Genomic DNA, 20,543 nt, shown 5'->3' with positions numbered 1-20,543 from the left:
GCAGTATTATCACTTCCATAAAATGTATTTTGAAAAAAGCAATTTTTTTTGACAAGTTCAAGATAAATTCTACAGATAAAATAAATAAATAATACATAAAATATTATTAATACTATCAGTAGTATTACTATTATAAGTATTAGTAGTATTTGTATCATTAGTATTATTTGTACTATAACTGTTATTAGTATTATTAGTATTATTTGTATTACAGGTATTGTTAGTACTATGTGTATTATTATTATTATTAATATTATTTGTATTACAGGTATTATTAGTAGTTTTTGTATTATTAGTATTATTAGTATTATTTGTACCATACATGTTATTAGTATTATTTGCATTGTTAGTATTATCAATATTATAAGTAGTATTAGTAGTATTTGTATTATTTGTATTATTAATACTATAAGTATTTTTTGTATTGTTTGTATTACCGTAATAAGCTCCTGCGCGTTTCCTCCCGTCATTACGCCCACGCCGTTGCCCACGTGTCCGGAAGTGCTCGCTCCCGTGTTGTGTTTTGCTTCCTGCCCCGGAGTGTTCCGCCTGCTCCGCATCCTCCGCTTCCTCCGCGGCACCGACACGACACCGCGGGCGCTGGAGGTGCGGATCCCCGGCACCAGAGACACTGGAGGCCGGCGTGCGGCGGCGGCGGCAGGGTCCGAAACATGGGCCTCATCTCCATTATCCGGAAGGAGTGGTTCATCATCGGGATCGTGCTCGTCATCCTGTCCGCCAAAGTGCATCCCAACTTCGGCGTCAAGGGAGGTGAGAGCCGCCAACAAGTCTGGATGTCTGGAAAAAATAATAATAAATAGTGTATTCATCAAGATACAGGCACAATTCTATACATTTAAATATTTTCTAAGCGTTTCATTTAATGTTTGATTTAAAAACAACCGTGTTATCATTGATTACTCCACTTCTTTTTCACGTCATCTCTTTTGGAACCTGTTACTTCCTTAAAATATTCAGTTAATTCACGTTTTCATTTGACATTTTTATGAATGGATTTCCACAAAACAGTGCGTCCTCTGTGCGTGAAACCGTGATGCGTGTTTGCACATTTAAGGACACGTTGCATTTGCAGATGTGAACATGACGTTTAAGTGTTTGCTTATATTAAATGATTAAGCCTGTGCATATTGACATTTCAAGCCTTTGCATATTGACATTTTTATTTTAAGCCCTTGCATATTAACGCGTCGACGTGGAAGTAATGCTGGTTTTTCCGGTCTTTATCAGTTTATTTAGTAAAGCTTGTTCTTTGTTCTATCTCATCCAAGTATGAGATACATCTGTCATCTGCTGCTACTGGTTTTACAGCTTTCAAGTGCAGTGTGTAAAATGTAGAATAACACACTTTTTGTTGCTCGTTGTTGGTTTAATTTACATTTTTGTTGTGCACATTTTTAATTTAATCAATATTTCCATAATAACTATTCGGACCCGATGTCAAACTGAATGTACACAGTAGCTCAGATCAAGAAAAAGGACATTTTAAGGCATTTCTAATCTATTTCTATTATTTCTGTTCTGTTTCTATTATTGCAGGGTGCATTTTGAGATTTATCCTTTCAATAGAATGTATAAAATTGTCCACATTATTGTTTATTTGTCTCTTTCTTGTCCTCAGGTCCCTTGAAGCCAGAAATCACCGTCTCCTACATCGCCGTGTCGCTCATTTTCTTCAACAGTGGGCTGTCACTCAAAACGGAGGTGAGACCTGTGTGACCCGGGCAACTGTCCGACCCTTAACGGAGGTGCTCGGGCGCCTCGCATCCAGGAGGTCTCGGGTTCGACTCCGGGGCCGAGCGGTGCTTTGCTGTGTGGCGTTTGCATGTCGGAACAGAAGCAGCGCACGACCCGAGCTACGAAACCCAAGAGACGCTCCACACAGCAAAGCCACGCCCGAACCCTCTTGCTGTGAGGCGAGTGTCCTGCTGCTGTTTGACTCCGCGTGTGTGTGTGTGTGTGTGTGCATGTGTGCGTGTGCGTGTGTGTGTGTGTGTGTGTGTGTGCATGTGTGCGTGTGTGTGTGTGTGCGTGTGTGTGTGTGTGTGTGTGCGTGTGTGCGTGCGTATGTGTGTGTGTGTGTGTGTGTGTGTGTGTGTGTGTGCGTGTGTGTGTGTGTGTGTGTGTGTGCATGTGTGTGTGTGTCCAGGAGCTGACCAGCGCCCTGCTCCACATCCGGCTGCACCTGTTTGTTCAGGGCTTCACTCTAGTGTTCTTCCCCGTGTGTGTGTGGCTGCTGCTGCGAGTGCTGGCCCTCAGCAACATCGACCAATGGCTGCTCAGAGGGTACGGTATCGCTCTACTACTACTACTACTACTACTACTACTACTACTACTACTACTACTACTACTACTACCACTACTATTGTTATTAGCTATTGCTGCTTCTACTATCATTCTACTTCATTCTACATCATACTATCTACATCATCAATACCGTCATATTCATGTACAATTACTGTCGCACTCCAGGGTTCAGAACAAGCGGTATCGCATCGCAAAATGCAACGCAATTTCTCTCAAATGCGATGTGTTTGTCATAAAAAAGTGCTTTTGTATCACAGCTTTTGCGATACAAAAATGTGTGTTCAATTGTATAACCAAAGCGCCTAAAAGTACTGATCACTCGTCAATCGATCGTCAATAACGACATGACACATGTGGACGCTATGTTGTCATGACGAGTCCCACTGCTGTCTCAGATCGAGTCTGAAAGTGGGAGGAGCCACGTGCGGTAAAGTTAGTGTCACAGATACAGACTTCCAAGGTCAATAGCTCCTAAACGCAAAAGTCTTTGCAGATCATTCACATGCCAAAATACTCATATTTACACTGCAGTGACACAACCTCGTTTTAACAATCAGATGCGTATTTTGGGCGCAGCGAATTACACTGATCCGAATGTGCAGCCGGAGCCTAGATAAGTGCTTAGGGACCGTCATCAAATAGCAAAACGAAAAATGAAAACGTTTTATAGCTGGAATGGAACGTCAAATAGAGCGGTACAATTTGAATAACACAATAAATACACCATGATGGAAACACCACAGCAACCTTTATTTTTCCATCAGAAGCTTAAAGGCACAATGGACGATTTTTCGGCGATTTGAGAACGCAGGTGGAAGTGCGCATGCACACTCCCCCGTGCGGACTGATACAACGCACACGTGCGTTTGTTTATTAGTGCAACGGAGCGCATCACATCGCTCGTCTCCCGTAGATTTCTGTCCACTTCTGCGTCAGCTCGAACTGTCTTTCTCCATCTTCATTTTCCCCCCGTACACTGAGGAACTATATTATGATAGATCCATGCGCTTAGGCACGCGGAAACGTGGGGACGATCCGCACGCGGCTGCAGGTGAGCGATAGGTGCGTTTTATGATTGATACGTGGCAGGACAAATGATTTATCCACGCCACGAGGAAATATGATTAAAAAAAAAATCTGAAAAAAATCGTCCATTCCACCTTTAACACATATTTTTTGTGAGTGTAAAGACAATTAATATGTAAATGAGACTCCTGCAAATTGTCATCTGATTGATGATATGGAAGAAAGTTGTAAATAAGTTAATCTAACTTGGTGTTAATTTATTTGTTCAAAAACTAATTTTATTCGCAAGTTTTCTGGGTTTTTAAAAAAAAAAATGTTTATAAAGTGTTTAAAAGTTCATTTGTTAGGAGTTTTTTTTTTAAATAGAATGTTTACAAATACATTTAAAATAAATAATCTTGTTACATCAATGGAAAATATTGATTGTTAGTCACTTTCGTGTTTTGCTATGCAATTATCAAATTGCTGTACAAATTTGAAAAAATGAACGGATTGTTTAGCAGCTGCTGCTGTACAAGTGAAAATCCTTAATCTGAACCCTGACGTCACGTGCAATAATGTCATATTCATGTGCATATAACATATATACATAATGCATATATATAATTTTACCATTATCATTATTAGTATTATCTTCGTCTTTTGAACTTCCTATAAGTTATCTGTCCTTTTCCGCTGTATCTACCTGCGTTGACACAATGAAATTTCCCCATGTGTGGACAATAAAGGATTATCTTATCTTATTAATAATCCTATCCTAGTGTCATAACTACAACTATTACTGCTTCTGCTTTTACCAGAACCTACGGTAATAACATTTCTGTCACTATTAACAACACTTTAAAACCCTTCAGCGTTCTGCTTTTGTGCAAGTATTAGCAAAATTGTATTAATCTTGGAAACACAGTCAAATAACTACTTGCATGACCGTGTAAACGTGCAGCCATATTTTGAGCCTATTTGTTTAGTTTAAGTTAATCATATATATCTTTAAACCCGCTGATGAAATGTGCAGAAAATGGAAGGATTAGCCAAAGGTAAATGTGCAAAACTCCGAGTGTGTTTCTGGTGAGGAGGGTACAGCGTTATAATGCGGTTTAGCAGGGAAAAGGCTCCATTTGACTTAGCACAGAGCCGTATGTGTGCAGGCCTGTGGGGGGGCCTGTGGGGGGGCCTGTGGGGGGGGCCAGGGGGGCATAAAGACCCTCATTCAGCCTGAGTTAAACCCACCGGGAGTTCAGAAACGTTTGGTGGGAAGTGAAAGCGAAGTCCTGGCTCCTTGTGCGTCGCGCCGACTTTATTTTGTAACGGAACACGAGCGCCAGGTACACGGAGAACTTGGCGATAGATTTGGCGTTTTTCAAGCTGCACGGGCCCAAGTGCTGAAGTTGCTATGGTAACCGCACTTTGGGTCTGACCTAATTTTTGAGATTTGATGGATTAAATATACTATTGGAATATAAATTGTTTTTGTACTGATTAATACTTGATCAAAGTCTGGAAATTGGACACAACATGTACAATTAATCAACTTCAGTCCATATTTAAAAATAACTTACTCTTTTTTTTAAATAAAACTTCATAAAAGTCTTTCAGAAGACGGAGACTAAACATTTTAGAGAACCAATATATAAAATAATCATTCAAGCAGAAGAAAGTAGTGGAAGTTTGTGGTAAATGCACTGAAGCGAGCTGTAATAGGACATGTACTGGCCACTAGAGGGAGCTGTAACCTTGTAAAAAAAGGGAAGAAATCCCTCTAATTGTTGACCTTTTGACCTCGTTCCTTTTCAACTCTTTCTGTTCCTCTATCTCTGCCTTTTTATTCTCTCTCTCATCCTTCTCCCTTCTGCTTTTTCTCCTGTCACTTTTCTCTCCTCCTTTCTCTCTTCTCTCTGTTTTCTCCTCTTTCTTTCTTTCTCTCTCCTTTCTCGCCTCTTCTCTCCTTTTGCTCTTCTCTCTTTTATCCTCTCCTTTCTCTTTTTTTATCCTTTATTTTCTCTAATTTCTTTCTCTCTCTTCACTTTCCTATATTTTCTCTCCCCCTGTCTGTACGTCCTTCTCTTCTCCCCCTCTTCCCTCCCCCCTCCCTCTTTCCTCCTCCTCCTCCTCCTCCTCCTCCTCCCTCTCTCTCCTCCTCTCTCCTCTCTCATCCCTCCTCTCTCCTCCCCCCTCCCTCTCCTCTCTCCTCCCTCTCTCTCCTCTCTCCTCTCTCTCTCCTCCCTCCCCTCTCCTCCCCCTCTCTCCTCTCTCCTCTCTCCTCCCTCCTCTTCCCTCACCTCCTCCCTCTCCTCCCTCCTCTCTCCTCCCCCCTCCCTCTCCTCTCTCCTCCCTCTCCTCCCTCCTCTCTCCTCCCTCCTCCTCTCTCTTCCCCCTCCTCTTTCCTCCCCCTCCTCCATCCTCCCCTCTCCTCCCTCCTCCCCCCTCCCTCGCCTCTCTCCTCCCTCTATCTCCTCTCTCTCCTCCCCTCTCCTCTCTCCTCCCTCTCTCCTCTTCCCTATCCTCCCTCCCCTCTCCTCTCTCCCCCCTCCTCCTCTCTCCTCCCTCCTCCTCCTCTCTCCTCCTCCCTCCCCTCTCCTCCCCCTCCTCCTCTCTCCTCTCTCCCTCCTCCTCTCTCCTCCCTCCTCTTCCCTCACCTCCTCCCTCCTCCCCTCTCCTCCCTCCTCCCCTCTCCTCCCTCCTCCCTCTCTCTCTCTCCTCCCTCTCCTCTCCTCCCTCCTCCTCTTTCTTCCCCCTCCTCCATCCTCCCCTCTCCTCCCTCCTCCCCCCTCCCTCGCCTCTCTCCTCCCTCTATCTCCTCTCTCTCCTCCCCTCTTCTCTCCTCTTCCCTCTCCTCCCTCCTCTCTCCTCCCTCCCCCCTCCTCCCCCTCCCCCCTCCCTCCTCCTCCCCCTCCCCCCTCCCTCCTCCTCTCTCCTCCTCTCCTCTCTCTCCCCTCCGCCCCTCCCCCCCTCTCTCCTCCCTCCCCTCTCCTCCCCCCCTCCCTCCTCCCCTCTCCTCTCCTCCTCCTCTCTCCTCCTCCTCCTCTCTCCTCCCCCCCTCCCTCCTCCCCTCTCCTCCCCCCCTCCCTCCTCCCCTCTCCTCTCCTCCCCTCTCCTCTCCTCCTCCTCTCTCCTCCTCTCTCCTCCCTCCCCTCTCCTCCCCTCCCCTCTCCTCCCTCCCCTCCCCTCCCTCCTCCTCCTCTCTCCTCCTCCTCTCTCTCTCCTCCCTCCCCTCTCCTCCCTCTCTCCTCCTCTCCTCTCTCTCCCCTCTCCTCCCTCCCCTCCCCTCCCTCCTCCTCCTCTCTCCTCCTCCTCTCTCTCTCCTCCCTCCCCTCTCCTCCCTCTCTCCTCCTCTCCTCTCTCTCCCCTCTCCTCCCTCCCCTCCCCTCTCCTCCCTCCTCCTCCTCCTCTCTCCTCCCCTCCTCTCTCCTCCCTCCCCTCTCCTCCCTCTCTCCTCCTCCTCTCTCTCTCCCCTCCCCTCCCCTCTCCTCTCTCTCTCTCCTCCTCTCCTCTCTCTCCCCTCCCCTCTCCTCCCTCCTCCTCTCCTCCCTCCCCTCTCCTCCCCCTCCTCCCCCTCCTCCTCTCTCCTCTCTCCCTCCTCCTCTCTCCTCCCTCCTCTTCCCTCACCTCCTCCCTCCTCCCCTCTCCTCCCTCCTCCCCTCTCCTCCCTCCTCCCTCTCTCTCCTCTCCTCCCTCCTCCTCTCTCTTCCCCCTCCTCTTTCTTCCCCCTCCTCCATCCTCCCCTCTCCTCCCTCCTCCCTCACCTCTCTCCTCCCCCCTCCCTCGCCTCTCTCCTCCCCCCTCCCTCGCCTCTCTCCTCCCTCTATCTCCTCTCTCTCCTCCCCTCTTCTCTCCTCTTCCCTCTCCTCCCTCCTCTCTCCTCCCTCCCCCCTCCTCCCCCTCCCTCCTCCTCTCTCCTCCTCTCCTCTCTCTCCCCTCCCCTCTCCCCCCCTCTCTCCTCCCCCCTCCCTCCTCCCCTCTCCTCTCCCCCTCCCTCCTCTCCTCTCCTCTCCTCCTCCTCTCTCCTCCTCTCTCCTCCCTCCCCTCTCCTCCCTCCCCTCCCCTCTCCTCCCTCCCCTCCCCCCCTCCTCCTCCTCTCTCCTCCTCTCTCTCTCCTCCCTCCCCTCTCCTCCCTCTCTCCTCCTCTCCTCTCTCTCCCCTCCCCTCTCCTCCCTCCCCTCCCCTCTCCTCCCTCCTCCTCCTCCTCTCTCCTCCCCTCCTCTCTCCTCCCTCCCCTCTCCTCCCTCTCTCCTCCTCTCTCCTCCCTCCCTCCCTCCTCCTCTCTCCTCTCTCTCTCCTCCTCCCTCTCTCCTCCTCTCCTCTCTCTCCCCTCCCCTCTCCTCTCTCTCCCCTCCCCTCTCCTCCCCCTCCTCCCTCCTCTCTCCAGGTTACAGACGGTGAGTTGTATGCCTCCCCCCGTCTCCTCGGCTGTGATCTTGACCAAAGCTGTCGGGGGAAACGAGGTAAACACTTTAAAGACAAACAAACATGTGAATATTTCCCGTCCTGACTCGGCTCAGACTCGTTCACTCGTGTGTCACAGGCGGCGGCCATCTTCAACTCTGCCTTCGGGAGCTTCCTGGTGAGGACACGCCCCCACTTCTTTATCACGCCCAAACAGGAAATGGTCATTCATTAAAAGAACACTGTTGTTGCAGCGTCATCATCATTTTACTTCTGCCGTAATCTGATTTCTTTTTGATTGTTCTCGCCTTTTATGACGAGGCAAATTATGTGACAACAAAAAAATAACAACTGGCAAATAATGTGACAAATATGAAAGAGAAAATGTTACAAATCGAAAGATCAAACACCAAGAATAACATCTAATTATTGGGTTATCTGGTTATTCTAGTTATCTGATTATTCTTATTCTAGTGATCTGATATTCTAGTGATCTGATATTCTAGTGATCTGATTATTCTAGTGATCTGATTATTCTACATATCTGTTATTCAGTTATCTGATTAGTCTAGTGATTTGATTATTCTACTTATCTGATTTTTAAAAATATGACTTGATTAAAAGTGCTGTAAAAAGTGAATGTAAAACAAATAATGATATATATATTTTCTTTCTATTTCTTTAGGGAATCATAGTGACGCCGTTGCTGCTCCTGTTGTTTGTGAGTATTGTTATAGTGTCAGTCATATCCACATGACTAACGCTGGTGTGAACATGATGTTACTGGTGAAAGTGTGTTGTTTTCTCACTGTGAGGTCTTTAACGCTGGTGTAAACATGATGTTACTGGTGAAAGTGTGTTGTTTTCTCACTGTGAGGTCTTTAACCCTGGTGTAAACATGATGTTACTGGTGAAAGTGTGTTGTTTTCTCACTGTGAGGTCTTTAACCCTGGTGTAAACATGATGTTACTGGTGAAAGTGTGTTGTTTTCTCACTGTGAGATCTTTAACGCTGGTGTAAACATGATGTTACTGGTGAAAGTGTGTTGTTTTCTCACTGTGAGATCTTTAACGCTGGTGTGAACATGATGTTACTGGTGAAAGTGTGTTGTTTTCTCACTGTGAGATCTTTCCTCCTGCAGTTGGGCTCGTCGTCCTCCGTCCCGTTCTCCTCCATCTTCTCTCAGCTCTTCATGACGGTGGTGGTGCCGCTCATCCTCGGACAGGTACACCACCCATGCTTTTTTAATAACTGTTAAAGATAAAGGTCAACTTTTGCTTTTCTTCTGGTCATTAAACGCCGCGAAGGGGATTCTACCCAACAGTGAATTGATCGAATAAAAAGTGCTTTTATTTTAACTCTGAGCAGCTTTAGTTAAACGCGCAGCTCTTTTTTTTTGACCTCCTTTGGGTTCTAGTTAGAAATCCTGTAATTCTAGTGTAGTTCTGTTTTAGATCTGGTTTAGACCCAGTGTAGACCTTGAATAGTCCGGTTTTAGACCTGGTTTGGTCCTGGTTTAGTCCTGGTTTAGTCCTGGTTTAGTCCTGGTTTAGTCCTGGTTTAGACCTGGTTTAGACCCGGTTTAGATCTGGTTTGGATCTGGTTTAGTCCTGGGTTAGATCTGGTTTAGACCTGGTTTGGATCTGGTTTAGACCTGGTTTAGTCCTGGTTTAGTCCTGGTTTAGACCCGGTTTAGACCCGGTTTAGATCTGGTTTGGATCTGGTTTAGTCCTGGTTTAGATCTGGTTTAGACCTGGTTTAGTCCTGGTTTAGACCTGGTTTAGTCCTGGTTTAGTCCTGGTTTAGACCTGGTTTAGTCCTGGTTTAGACCTGGTTTAGTCCTGGTTTAGACCTGGTTTAGTCCTGGTTTAGACCTGGTTTAGAGCTGGCACATTCTGCACCACTAGAGGGCGCTCTGTGGAGTTTGTGTGATTTTCTCAGCTTCTTAACAGCATGATTGGTCGTGGTTCAGATGGTCTGCTTTGTGGAGGATAATTACACATATTTGTTTGTTTGTTTGTTTGTTTGTTGTCTCGTAGGTGTGCCGTAGGTTCCTGCGAGAGTTCCTGGATCGCAGGAAGCCTCCGTTCGGGACCGTCAGCTCCTGCGTGCTGCTCATGATCATCTACACCACCTTCTGCGACACCTTCAGCCACCCCAGCATCGAGCTGGAGTCCACCAGCCTGCTGCTCATAGTACTCATCAGTAAGTACACTCATAGTACTCATCAGTAAGTACGCTCATAGTACTCATCAGTAAGTACACTCATAGTACTCATCAGTAAGTACGCTCATAGTACTCATCAGTAAGTACGCTCATAGTACTCATCAGTAAGTACGCTCATAGTACTCATCAGTAAGTACACTCATAGTACTCATCAGTAAGTACGCTCATAGTACTCATCAGTAAGTACGCTCATAGTACTCATCAGTAAGTACGCTCATAGTACTCATCAGTAAGTACGCTCATAGTACTCATCAGTAAGTACGCTCATAGTACTCATCAGTAAGTACACTCATAGTACTCATCAGTAAGTACGCTCATAGTACTCATCAGTAAGTACACTCATAGTACTCATCAGTAAGTACACTCATAGTACTCATCAGTAAGTACACTCATAGTACTCATCAGTAAGTACGCTCATAGTACTCATCAGTAAGTACGCTCATAGTACTCATCAGTAAGTACGCTCATAGTACTCATCAGTAAGTACACTCATAGTACTCATCAGTAAGTACGCTCATAGTACTCATCAGTAAGTACGCTCATAGTACTCATCAGTAAGTACGCTCATAGTACTCATCAGTAAGTACGCTCATAGTACTCATCAGTAAGTACGCTCATAGTACTCATCAGTAAGTACACTCATAGTACTCATCAGTAAGTACGCTCATAGTACTCATCAGTAAGTACACTCATAGTACTCATCAGTAAGTACACTCATAGTACTCATCAGTAAGTACACTCATAGTACTCATCAGTAAGTACGCTCATAGTACTCATCAGTAAGTACGCTCATAGTACTCATCAGTAAGTACACTCATAGTACTCATCAGTAAGTACGCTCATAGTACTCATCAGTAAGTACACTCATAGTACTCATCAGTAAGTACGCTCATAGTACTCATCAGTAAGTACACTCATAGTACTCATCAGTAAGTACACTCATAGTACTCATCAGTAAGTACGCTCATAGTACTCATCAGTAAGTACACTCATAGTACTCATCAGTAAGTACGCTCATAGTACTCATCAGTAAGTACACTCATAGTACTCATCAGTAAGTACGCTCATAGTACTCATCAGTAAGTACGCTCATAGTACTCATCAGTAAGTACGCTCATAGTACTCATCAGTAAGTACGCTCATAGTACTCATCAGTAAGTACGCTCATAGTACTCATCAGTAAGTACACTCATAGTACTCATCAGTAAGTACACTCATAGTACTCATCAGTAAGTACACTCATAGTACTCATCAGTAAGTACGCTCATAGTACTCATCAGTAAGTACGCTCATAGTACTCATCAGTAAGTACGCTCATAGTACTCATCAGTAAGTACGCTCATAGTACTCATCAGTAAGTACACTCATAGTACTCATCAGTAAGTACACTCATAGTACTCATCAGTAAGTACACTCATAGTACTCATCAGTAAGTACACTCATAGTACTCATCAGTAAGTACGCTCATAGTACTCATCAGTAAGTACACTCATAGTACTCATCAGTAAGTACACTCATAGTACTCATCAGTAAGTACGCTCATAGTACTCATCAGTAAGTACACTCATAGTACTCATCAGTAAGTACGCTCATAGTACTCATCAGTAAGTACACTCATAGTACTCATCAGTAAGTACACTCATAGTACTCATCAGTAAGTACTACTGCATTCCTGTGACGGCGTTGTTATGGTTGGAAGACGAGTGGAGAGGAAGTGCTGCTAAAAATGACGTTTGTTTGTTTGTTTGTTCCAGTTTTCTCCCTCCAGATCAGCTTCATGCTCCTCACCTTCACCTTCTCCACCAGGTCAGTTTCTTACGCCGCAGTCGTCACACTTTGTCATCGTTTTCCGTTAGCCTGACCCATTCAGGTTTTAAGATGCTCCTCTCTCTTCCCTCTCCTCTCTCTGTCTCTCTCTCTCCTCTCTCTGTCTCTCTCTCTCCTCTCTCTGTCCCTCTCTCTCCTCTCTCTGTCTCTCTCTCTCCTCTCTCTGTCCCTCTCTCTCCTCTCTCTGTCCCTCTCTCTTCTCTCTCTGTCTCTCTCTCTCCTCTCTCTGTCTCTCTCTCTCCTCTCTCTGTCCCTCTCTCTCCTCTCTCTGTCCCTCTCTCTCCTCTCTCTGTCCCTCTCTCTTCTCTCTCTGTCTCTCTCTCTCCTCTCTCTGTCTCTCTCTCTCCTCTCTCTGTCCCTCTCTCTCCTCTCTCCTCTCTCCTCTCTCTGTCTCTCTCGCTCTCCTCTCTCTGTCTCTCTCTCTCCTCTCTCTGTCTCTCTCTCTCCTCTCTCTGTCCCTCTCTCTCCTCTCTCTGTCTCTCTCTCTCCTCTCTCTGTCCCTCTCTCTCCTCTCTCTGTCCCTCTCTCTTCTCTCTCTGTCTCTCTCTCTCCTCTCTCTGTCTCTCTCTCTCCTCTCTCTGTCCCTCTCTCTCCTCTCTCTGTCCCTCTCTCTCCTCTCTCTGTCCCTCTCTCTTCTCTCTCTGTCTCTCTCTCTCCTCTCTCTGTCTCTCTCTCTCCTCTCTCTGTCCCTCTCTCTCCTCTCTCCTCTCTCCTCTCTCTGTCTCTCTCGCTCTCCTCTCTCTGTCTCTCTCTCTCCTCTCTCTGTCTCTCTCTCTCTCTCCTCTCTCTGTCTCAAAATCAAAGTCCACTGCTCTTTTGTTCACTTTTTAAAATATAGTTTTATGTTTTATGTTTTATGTTATGTGTATTATCTCCCTGGAGCATGGCGTGTGGGGCTAGTGACCGTTCTGTGTCATCACTTCAGCACTATTTTATATGAGACCGACCAGGAGACAATAAGGAAATGTCCTGTTGATGATTACATGTTATTATCGTTTGCATACTCATATCTCTGAAGGTGTGTCGCTTGTCCACCATAAACTGTGGGTCTTCTTTAATGTGTTTAATGCTTAAATGTTCACTTTCCCAGAGCGAGCTCGAGTTTCAGCCCGGCCGACACCGTGGCCATTGTCTTCTGCTCCACCCACAAATCACTCACTTTAGGTAAACACGCTTCTGTCAAACTTTTTTATATGAAATGTCATTCCACTAGTTTGATTGGATAAGGGTGAGGAAGTTCAGCTCAGTTCATACTCGAGGCCATTCAAAGTACTTCACACGACAAGAAAAAGATGCTTTGAAATCACAAAAGTGTTTAAGACATAAAAGAGTCATATGCACAGCTAAATAAGCAGTTTTTAGCTAAGATTTGAACATTGTCTGAGTAGAACCTGTCTCACATCGTCAGGAAGACGTCAGAAGCACCAGCAGGAGGCCGGTCCATGTTTAGTCCTCACTCTGGCACCAGCAGGAGGCCGGTCCATGTTTAGTCCTGACTCTGGCACCAGCAGGAGGCCGGTCCATGTTTAGTCCTGACTCTGGCACCAGCAGGAGGCCGGTCCATGTTTAGTCCTGACTCTGGCACCAGCAGGAGGCCGGTCCATGTTTAGTCCTGACTCTGGCACCAGCAGGAGGCCGGTCCATGTTTAGTCCTGACTCTAGCACCAGCAGGAGGCCGGTCCATGTTTAGTCCTGACTCTGGCACCAGCAGGAGGCCGGTCCATGTTTAGTCCTGACTCTGGGCACCAGCAGGAGGCCGGTCCATGTTTAGTCCTGACTCTGGCACCAGCAGGAGGCCGGTCCATGTTTAGTCCTCACTCTGGCACCAGCAGGAGGCCGGTCCATGTTTAGTCCTGACTCTGGCACCAGCAGGAGGCCGGTCCATGTTTAGTCCTGACTCTGGCACCAGCAGGAGGCCGGTCCATGTTTAGTCCTGACTCTGGCACCAGCAGGAGGCCGGTCCATGTTTAGTCCTGACTCTGGCACCTTGTATTTCATGGCACCTAAAGCCTTTTCCTGTCCCGTCTCTCCCTCTTCCTCAGGCATTCCCATGTTGAAGATCGTGTTCGCGGGCTTCGAGCACCTCTCCCTCATCTCCGTCCCGCTGCTCATCTACCACCCGGCCCAGATCCTGCTCGGGTCGGTGCTCGTGCCCAGCCTCAGGGTGTGGATGACCTCCAGGCAGAAGGTACGGCCACCGCGGGGAAAACACAAAGGGCCCACAAACCTCACAAGGCAGTGTAACTTTCCCCTTGCTCGCTCGCTCGCTCGCTCGTCGCCATAGTGATGCCGTCGCTCTGCCCGGGACGTCCCAAGACCGCGATATGCGATAATGTGCGATAAGGTCAAATCTGTATTATTTGAATGTTCTCTTTAACACGATCATATCAGTTATATTGAAACTACAATGTGCATCAGACACAAATGGAACACTGTGGAACTTTCCAGGCAAAGCAATGACATCTCCATGGCGACGAGCAGGCGGCGACCCTCCACAGCTTTAAAAATGGACAAAGTATCGCTTAAACAACATCTATTTTTCTATGGATAAACTGAAATTTAAAGTGAATTCCCGCACACACTTTTTCCACCGACGTTTCAAGCACTTTTGCTTTTCTTTTCAATATGATCTAAAACAAACACTCTGACTCATGTTCTAATTAATCATTACGATAAACGATGTGAAATATTTTCTGACAAAAGGTGTGGTTTGTAGTGCGGGTTTAACATCCGTCACCGAGGCGTTGTTTTTCGTTGACACTTCTCCTTTTTTCTTTCTTTTTAGTTCTGGGTTTGTAGTTCTGTTCCTGGGTTTGTAGTTCTGTTCCTGGGTTTGTAGTTCTGTTCCTGGGTTTGTAGTTCTGTTCCTGGGTTTGTAGTTCTGTTCCTGGGTTTGTAGTTCTGTTCCTGGGTTTGTAGTTCTGTTCCTGGGTTTGTAGTTCTGTTCCTGGGTTTGTAGTTCTGTTCCTGGTTTGTAGTTCTGTTCCTGGGTTTGTAGTTCTGTTCCTGGGTTTGTAGTTCTGTTCCTGGGTTTGTAGTTCTGTTCCTGGTTTGTAGTTCTGTTCTGTGACTAACCGCTGCTTGTATGTCCTCCACAGTCTAGTCTCCTGTTAAGATAGTCTGCCCTGTCTCCAGTGAGTAAAAACAACAAAAGTGTCCAAAAAGTGCATATGACAGGCTTTATTTTGACTTATTATTTAGCAAAATCCTCAATAAAACCGTGTTAATGGGGTTTTAGTGAAATTGCCTAGTCTAAACTGTCAAATGCACTTTTGATGTGCCTGCTTCTTAATTGAGCACGGAATTGGTCAAAAAACAAATTGAATGAATTAAGAAAAAAATCTATCACCCTTTTCTTCTTTCTTTTGTAGTTTCTTTTGAAAGTTTTTTTTTTTTAAATCTGATTTCAATGAATTGCAGGTTTCAAAATTGTCATCTGTAGGCGGAGTAGGAACAAAAACGCAAATATTCTGACCTGGTTAAGTAAATAAAACTGGTCAGGACTCATCAAATTAAAGTGACGTATGACGGAATTTTACCATGGCAAGGCAAGGCAAGTTTATTTGTAGAGCACATTTCATACACAAGGCAATTCAAAGTGCTTCACAGCAGGAAAAATGCATTCAAATCACAAAGAAATTACAGAAACAGAAATACAATAAAATTAACTAAATTAAAAATGATCAATCCAACTGATTTTCTAAACTAATAAAATCACAAACAAAAGAGAAGAGTGCAAAGAAAAAATCCTTTCAGTCATATGCGCAGCTAAACAAAACTGTTTTTAGCTTAGATTTGAACATTGTCAGAGTAGAAGCCTGTCTCACATCTTCAGGAATGTTAGAACCATGTTCTAATATTGGCTTTATTTGGTGTATTTGTACCTGTCGTACATATAAATTATAGTTTTACTCCAATCGAATAGGTATTTGTGGAGAAAACGTAGAAAAATCTTTAGAAAATGACAGGAAGTGACATCACAGCAGAGACCAGTCAAAGTGTATGCAGAATTCACACACAAAAAACTACTTTTTTGACTCTTTAAACATGAATTCAACAAAATAAAGTCACTCATATATTTTTATTCGTCAAATAAAAAACATTCTGAAATTAGGTGAGTTTTTGCCCAGTGTTTTCTGGGTAATTTCCCACTGTGATGTCATCAATTACAAACAGGAAGTGAAATTATAAACCAAGATAAAAATTGATGTTCTGGGATAATTTTTAAAAAATAATTTTTAGCAAAGTTCTAAATATATTTATTTTATCTGCGTTTTAGTTCAATGAGTCGACCGACTTGTAGGGAGCGCTTAAACATTCATAAACCGCATTGAATTCAGTCATTTAGTATATTTACTTTTTTAAACCGTTATGGACCAGGCTAGAACTAAACCAGGTCTAAACAAGTACTAAAACAATGACTTTATTCCATTACACTCGGTCTAACTTCTGGGTTTGGATGGAATAAAACAACTTTCTGCTTTCACACATACAGTCACTTTAATGGACTGTTTAATTTCTTCATTTTATTTCATTTTGTCCTCATCGTTGGTGTTTTCTTTGTCTGGGATCGGCTTCACAAACTCACAATTTTGAATCATTGTAATCGGGGTCTGTCCGTCTTACAATCACGTCTCTGCAATCGAAGTAAATGGCGGTGTCGGGGGGTGAAAAACGTAGCACATTTCGCCGATACTTTCTGGTAATATTTTGTCCTTTTGTTGTTTCCGCAGGCGCACTCCTTTGTCGACTCCGTTTGAATGATTCCGAGGGCTGTTCCTGGACCTTTGCCTTCCCGTGCCTTATTCCAAAACGAAACGACCTCAGACGAACAATGGAAAAAGCAACCGCGCACACGAGTTTGTATTTAATAAGAGTATTTTGTTACTTTTTACAGTAAATTTTAGAGTATTTAGATGAAATGTTACTGGGAACGTGTTGCTTTGACATTTGGGTGACTTGTTACAGTGTTATTTTGTGTTTTGGTAACGAATGAATACATTTATTGAGGGAAACATTGTGGCTGTGCGTCTTTCTTCATCTAAAGCGTGTGTTTTTTGGTTTTGAGGCCGTCGGCGTAGATTTACAGCCACCTCTCCGTCAGACTGCCCCCGTAGACACTGTCGGCGTGCTCGTTTATGAAAGAAAAGGCAAGTTAAAATCAATCAGATGTTTAATCCCTGCCATGTACAAGACTAATACAGATAGCAGAGCGCTTACCAAATCTGTCCCTGTGCAAATGTGACCGGCGACGTACACGGGCGTAGTCCGGACGCGCCAAAATCCCTGCTCTGCGTTATATTTATAAGATAAGATATTCCTTTATTGTCCACACATGGGGAAATTTAATTGTTGCAACGCAGGTAGAAACAGAGGAAAAGATAACTTATAGAACAGATAACTTATAGAAGAACTCCATCCATCCATCCATTTTCAGCCGCTTTATCCGGGGCCGGGTCGCGGGGGCAGCAGTCTGAGCAGGGACTCCCAGACTTCCTTCTACCCAGACACTTCCTCCAACTCCTCCGGGGGGATCCCGAGGCGTTCCCAGGCCAGCTGAGAGACATAGTCTCTCCAGCGTGTCCTGGGTCTTCCCCGGGGCCTCTTCCCGGTGGGACATGCCTGAAACACCTCACCCAGGAGACATCCGGAACAGATGCCCGAGCCACCTCAGCTGGCTCCTCTCGACATGGAGGAGCAGCGGCTCTACTCCAAGCTCCCCCCGTGTGGCCGAGCTCCTCACCTTATCTCTAAGGGAGCGCCCAGCCACACGGCGGAGGAAACTCATTTCGACCGCTTGTATCCGCGATCTTGTTCTTTCGGTCACTACCCAAAGCTCATGACCCAAAGCTCATGACCATAAGTGAGGGCAGGAACGTAGACCGATCGGTAAATAGAGAGCTTTGCCTTTAGACTCAGCTCCTTCTTTACCACAACGGTCCGATGCAGCGACTGCATCACTGCAGCCGCTGCACCGATCCGCCTGTCAATCTCACGCTCCATCCTTCCCTCACTCGTGAACGAGACCCCAAGATACTTGAACTCCTCCACTTGGGGCAAGGACACCCCACCCACCTGAAGAGGGCAAGCCACCTTTTTCCGGTCGAGAACCATGGCCTCGGATTTGGAGGTGCTGATTCTCATCCCAGCCGCTTCCCAACAAAGGATGGAGGGGAAAAATAAATAAAGATAAAAATAAAAATAAGTATTAATATTAATATTAAATATAATATAAAAATATAATATTAAATAAAAAACAGCGTAAGACAAGATAATACTACTAATAATAATAACAATGGAAAAATAAACTCATCAATAAACTTGTCATCAGTTATTAAAATTATATACATTATATTCAAAATCATCATCATCATCATATACAAAATTATAACGTTCAGATATTAGGCGGACTATGACGATTGACGCCTCCTTCCAGTCTTCCTCCATGAGCTCTTTCACACGTCCGTGGCCTAGAAGTCTGCAGCTCCGGGAAAGTGTCCGTCCTTATCAGAGAATGTCTCAAAAGGAGCAGTGAGTGTCTCAAATGGGACAATGGACTATGTGTTGTGCGTATAAGGAGTTTTAACCCAAGTGTAACACAGTCTAAAATGAATATAGTTGGTTATACTTTTAATACAGTTTTGTAAAATGAATATAGTTGATTATACAATATAGTAATGGTTAACATATTTAGATTCCACAGCCGAGTGTTCAGAGACGGTGTTGTAAAGCATTTAACACTATTATAATATGGGTCGAATCATAGATAAGAGGGTTAATTCATTACCGTACTTTCCGGAGTATAAGTCGCATCAGCCAAAAAAATCCATAATAGAGAAGAAAAAATCATATATAAGTCGCACTGGAGTATAAGTCGCATTTTTGGGGGAAATGTATTTGATAAAATCCAAGACCAAGAACAGACATTACATCTTGAAATGCAGTTTAAAATAATAACAGATTAGAGAACATGGTGAATAGGTGTACGTATGCTAACGCTAACGCCTTCAGCTACATGAGGCACAGACAGAACTGTGGTAAGTGTCTGGTATGTTAACGTAACATATGAACAGTTATTCAGATAACTATAGCATAAAGAACATGCTAACAAGTTTACCAAAGCATCAGTTTTACCCCAAATCACTAAATCCATTGAATTCTTCTTCCTCTGTGTCACTTCTAAACAACTCCACAAACTCCAGAGGAAGAGGAAGTGCAGATTCTTCTTCTGCGTCGCTTGGAGCCGAGAGCGCCCTCTTGTGGTTGTCAGTGTGAAAATAACAAATAATATCACATAAGTCGCTCTGGAGTATAAGTTGCACCGGCCAAAACTATGTAAAAAGGTGCGACTTTTTTCACAGTAGTTTTCTCTTCTGATGTCATACTTTTTACACCCGAGACGGTAACAATACTCTTACTTGAGTGAAGGTTTTGGTGACTCTTCCTGGTGAAAGAATCTGAGTCATGAAAGGTTTTATTGCCATTGTAAACTAAAAACTTGCTTTGTTAATGTGCAGCTTAGAACATGTTGACAATATTGAATTATTTGAACACTTACACAGACATGATTTGTTTAATTTTTTTGGTGTCTATTTTTTAGAAGTGACAGAATATGTGCAGTATTTAATATTTGACCAAAAACATGAACTCATAAACCATTATTATTATTATTATTAGTTTATTGGTGGGGACTGTGCATGTTAATGAACACACATGACACACGCGCTGTCAACATGCTGTAAACACAGATTGTTGCCATGGTTTCATTTCCATCCCACATTCACAAACACACTCTCGTTCAGACGTTAACAAATCACATTTTAACTCCAAACTGTTTCTCAGCAGGAAATGATTGTCCCTCCAAATACGTTTTTACTCTCTTAAGTAATTATTTATTTCACTACTTTTTTACTTCTACTGGAGTCATATTTTTATATAAAGTTACTTGAGTGTAAGTAGTGTGGTGTAAGTAGTAGTAGTAGTGCAAGTAGTAGTAGTGTAAGTAGTTAGTAGTAAGTAGTGTAAGTAGTTAGTAGTGTAAGTAGTAAGTAGTTAGTTAGTTAGTAGTTGGTTAGTAATTAGTTAGTAGTCTGTTTGTTTGTTTGTTTGTTTGTTTGTTAGTAGTTAGTTAGTTAGTTAGTTAGTTAGTTAGTAGTAAGTAGGTGGTAGTAGTAAGTATGTAGTAGTAAGTAGTAGTAAGTGGTAGTAAGTGGTAGTAAGTGGTAGTAAGTGGTAGTAAGTAGGTAGTAAGTGGTAGTATGTAGGTAGTAAGTAGTAGTAAGTAGGTAGTAAGTGGTAGTAAGTAGGTAGTAAGTAGGTAGTAAGTAGTAGTAAGTAGGTAGTAAGTAGGTAGTAAGTGGTAGTAAGTGGTAGTAAGTAGTAGTAAGTGGTAGTAAGTGGTAGTAAGTAGGTAGTAAGTGGTAGTAAGTGGTAGTAAGTAGGTAGTAAGTTGTAGTAAGTGGTAGTAAGTGGTAGTAAGTAGGTAGTAAGTGGTAGTAAGTAGGTAGTAAGTGGTAGTAAGTGGTAGTAAGTAGGTAGTAAGTAGGTAGTAAGTTGTAGTAAGTGGTAGTAAGTGGTAGTAAGTAGGTAGTAAGTGGTAGTAAGTAGGTAGTAAGTGGTAGTAAGTGGTAGTAAGTGGTAGTAAGTAGGTAGTAAGTGGTAGTATGTAGGTAGTAAGTAGTAGTAAGTAGGTAGTAAGTGGTAGTAAGTAGGTAGTAAGTAGGTAGTAAGTAGTAGTAAGTAGGTAGTAAGTAGGT

General features: G+C 44.2%; 1 protein-coding gene across 1 annotated transcript; it reads left to right on the top strand.

Moving 5' to 3' along the window:
- The first annotated feature begins 596 nt into the window (after positions 1-596).
- Positions 597-16,706, top strand: slc10a7 (solute carrier family 10 member 7). Its single transcript, XM_072458649.1, has 12 exons — positions 597-771; positions 1,640-1,722; positions 2,168-2,304; positions 7,718-7,793; positions 7,874-7,912; positions 8,420-8,455; positions 8,876-8,959; positions 9,774-9,939; positions 11,715-11,766; positions 12,878-12,951; positions 13,830-13,975; positions 16,521-16,706. The coding sequence occupies exons 1-12, from the start codon at positions 672-674 to the stop codon at positions 16,545-16,547; spliced, it is 1,020 nt and encodes a 339-aa protein (XP_072314750.1). The 5' UTR covers positions 597-671; the 3' UTR covers positions 16,548-16,706.
- The last annotated feature ends 3,837 nt before the right edge of the window (positions 16,707-20,543 follow it).

The sequence above is a fragment of the Eucyclogobius newberryi genome, unplaced genomic scaffold, assembly GCF_026437365.1.
Source record: "Eucyclogobius newberryi isolate DKJ021-1_F unplaced genomic scaffold, fEucNew1.0.hap1 SCAF_22, whole genome shotgun sequence".
In the NCBI taxonomy this organism is placed as follows: Eukaryota; Metazoa; Chordata; class Actinopteri; order Gobiiformes; family Gobiidae; genus Eucyclogobius; species Eucyclogobius newberryi.
This window is presented reverse-complemented; position numbering and strand designations above follow the sequence as displayed.

Bases quoted from the DNA above. Each gene is read 5' to 3' on its own strand.
- slc10a7 (XM_072458649.1), top strand. From the start codon at position 672: ATGGGCCTCATCTCCATTATCCGGAAGGAGTGGTTCATCATCGGGATC. The intron at 772-1,639 runs GTGAGAGCCGCC...TCTTGTCCTCAG, and splicing joins CAACTTCGGCGTCAAGGGAG to GTCCCTTGAAGCCAGAAATC. The intron at 13,976-16,520 runs GTACGGCCACCG...TTGTTTCCGCAG, and splicing joins GGATGACCTCCAGGCAGAAG to GCGCACTCCTTTGTCGACTC.